The sequence below is a fragment of the Sinocyclocheilus anshuiensis genome, unplaced genomic scaffold (genome assembly GCF_001515605.1).
Source record: "Sinocyclocheilus anshuiensis isolate Anshui unplaced genomic scaffold, SAMN03320099.WGS_v1.1 scaffold907, whole genome shotgun sequence".
In the NCBI taxonomy this organism is placed as follows: domain Eukaryota; kingdom Metazoa; phylum Chordata; class Actinopteri; order Cypriniformes; family Cyprinidae; genus Sinocyclocheilus; species Sinocyclocheilus anshuiensis.
The window spans coordinates 2,150,194-2,152,258 of NW_015546133.1; the positions used below are offsets into that span (position 1 = coordinate 2,150,194).

The following is a 2,065-nucleotide window of genomic DNA, read 5'->3' on the forward strand; positions in this document are numbered from 1 at the left end:
GTGGGCAGCCAGCGCTCCTCTCTGGGCTCCATGTCTCCCTCCAACCTGCACGAGTACACCAAGCCCCAGTATGACAAGATACCCTCTGAAGAGTACGAGAAGCCCCCTAGTCATGCCCCTATTCCCCCACCCAGCAGAATGGCCGGCCCCAACCTAAGCCGCATGGGGGCCATCGCTGTCATGGTCCCTGCCCAGAACAGGGATGGTTCCATTGTGTAAAGCTGAACTGGGATCGTTCTCCACACATTTTGACTGTCACTATTCTATTCATTGTTCTAGTGGAATTTGTGAAGGAGCAAATAAAGGTCTCTGCAGTGAGTCGAACTCGGCTTGTACCATCTCTGATAATACAATTTGACTTACAGAACTTCAACAAATGTTAACAAAAACTTTATTCAGTGGGATGCGGAAAGGTGACTGATTCGCCTGCTCCTGTTTTGTAAATAATGCATGATGTTTTTTTTTCATTTTAAAAATAGAAGGCCCTATAGAATATGACACTTGAATTGTTTTCCTATTAAGTGTTCTCCAGAGATGAAATGAAACCCATTGAACTAAATGAAATGCATGTAGTACAACCCATAGCTCTTGGTTTTAGATGAGAACTCCCAAGCTATTTGTTATTCTTTTTGCTTTTTTATCAGTTTGAAAAATTTTTAGGCAACTTTAAACCATTTATCTATGACAATTATTATTTCTTTATGCTACAAAAGCCGGGTAAAAATGTACTGAAAGGTCTGTGGAAAATATGTGGGTTGGTTTTGGTTTCTGGATGATATTGTTTTAAAAAAAAAAGATAACAGCGTTTGTTTGGATTGAAAATTTACATGTGATGTGTATATATGAACATGAGATTGTTTTATCTGAAAATGAGCTAATACTGGAACTCGTAACCTTCTTTGAATTTTTTTTAATTTATTTTTTTTGGACCATTTGGCAGTTGTAAACCCCCATCGGTTCGTGTCAGAGTGATTAGTGCTCAAGTCTCTGATTGGTTGTTTGCTTATAGATTTTTAAAAGACTTTTGAATGTTTATGAATACTTTATTGATTAGGATTAGTCTTAACACTCTCAAGTCACCGTATCCACCACAGTGAGTGTCATCATTCTTGAGGAAACAGTCTTTATTGTTTGGGTTACTGTATATTTCATCCCGCAGGGTCACCCTAACGTTCACACTGTGCCTTTTTTAACTTTGGGTGTAATGAACTGGTGTCACTGGTGGATCCATGTCAGCAGTAAATAACACGTGAATGATTACAAAACAATCATAATTTAAAGTACATTTTGATTAAGGATGTTGTAATGCAAAATTTAACATTACATGATTTATTGCCAGTTTCTGTGCAACAAACATTCAATATATTGATAGATGTATAACAAACTGTTCCTTTTTTTTTTTCTCTCATAAATGCTGGTTTTGGTCTCATGGAAGGGTATTGTGTATGCTGACAACTATATGCTGTCTGTCTGTGTGTCTGTTGTACACAAATAGCAGCCTTTTCATGATCTGCTTGTCTTTTGACCAGGGTTCCTGTTGAATGTGTAAATATATTTACTGTAATGTTGGGTGCGATTGATTGCGTTTGTCTTTACGGCTGTTGGCGCTCAGGCTGCGAATTTGATGAAGGAAAAGAGGATGATCAGGCTAATCATCCACCATCTGGATAAGGTATTATTAACATTTATTATACATATGTTGTCATTACCCAAAAGCACATGTACTTGTGATTTCCCTGCCTTTAATTTATTAAGCTTGAAAGGTGCAGTTACAGGATCAGTTCAGCTTGTTTAAACATGGAGACTAATGCCAGTGTAAACATGGAAATCTGATCTTTGATCAGCAAACCTTTACTGCTGTGTGAATCGACTTTCTTGAACCGAATCATCTGTTTTCTGTTTGGATGGAGCCCATTTGTTATTTCATTACAGTAGAGGTTAGGCCGGTTCTCTGTACAGTGCCATTTAAAGAGATAGATACTCTCCTTACTAATAAGAGTCAACCAATGATTATTAACTGTAGATGTTTTCTTTAAAAACCTGTGTACTAATATTACATTAACTT

At 37.4% G+C, this 2,065-nt stretch overlaps 1 protein-coding gene across 1 annotated transcript in view; it reads left to right on the forward strand.

The window, feature by feature from the left end:
- Positions 1–1,817, forward strand: part of LOC107701099 (coxsackievirus and adenovirus receptor homolog) — a 47,998-nt gene extending 46,181 nt beyond the window's left edge. The window contains exon 7 of the mRNA XM_016503026.1: positions 3–1,817. Coding sequence (XP_016358512.1) covers positions 3–219 — 217 coding nt within the window. The 3' untranslated portion in view covers positions 220–1,817. The remainder of the gene's footprint in view (positions 1–2) is intronic.
- The last annotated feature ends 248 nt before the right edge of the window (positions 1,818–2,065 follow it).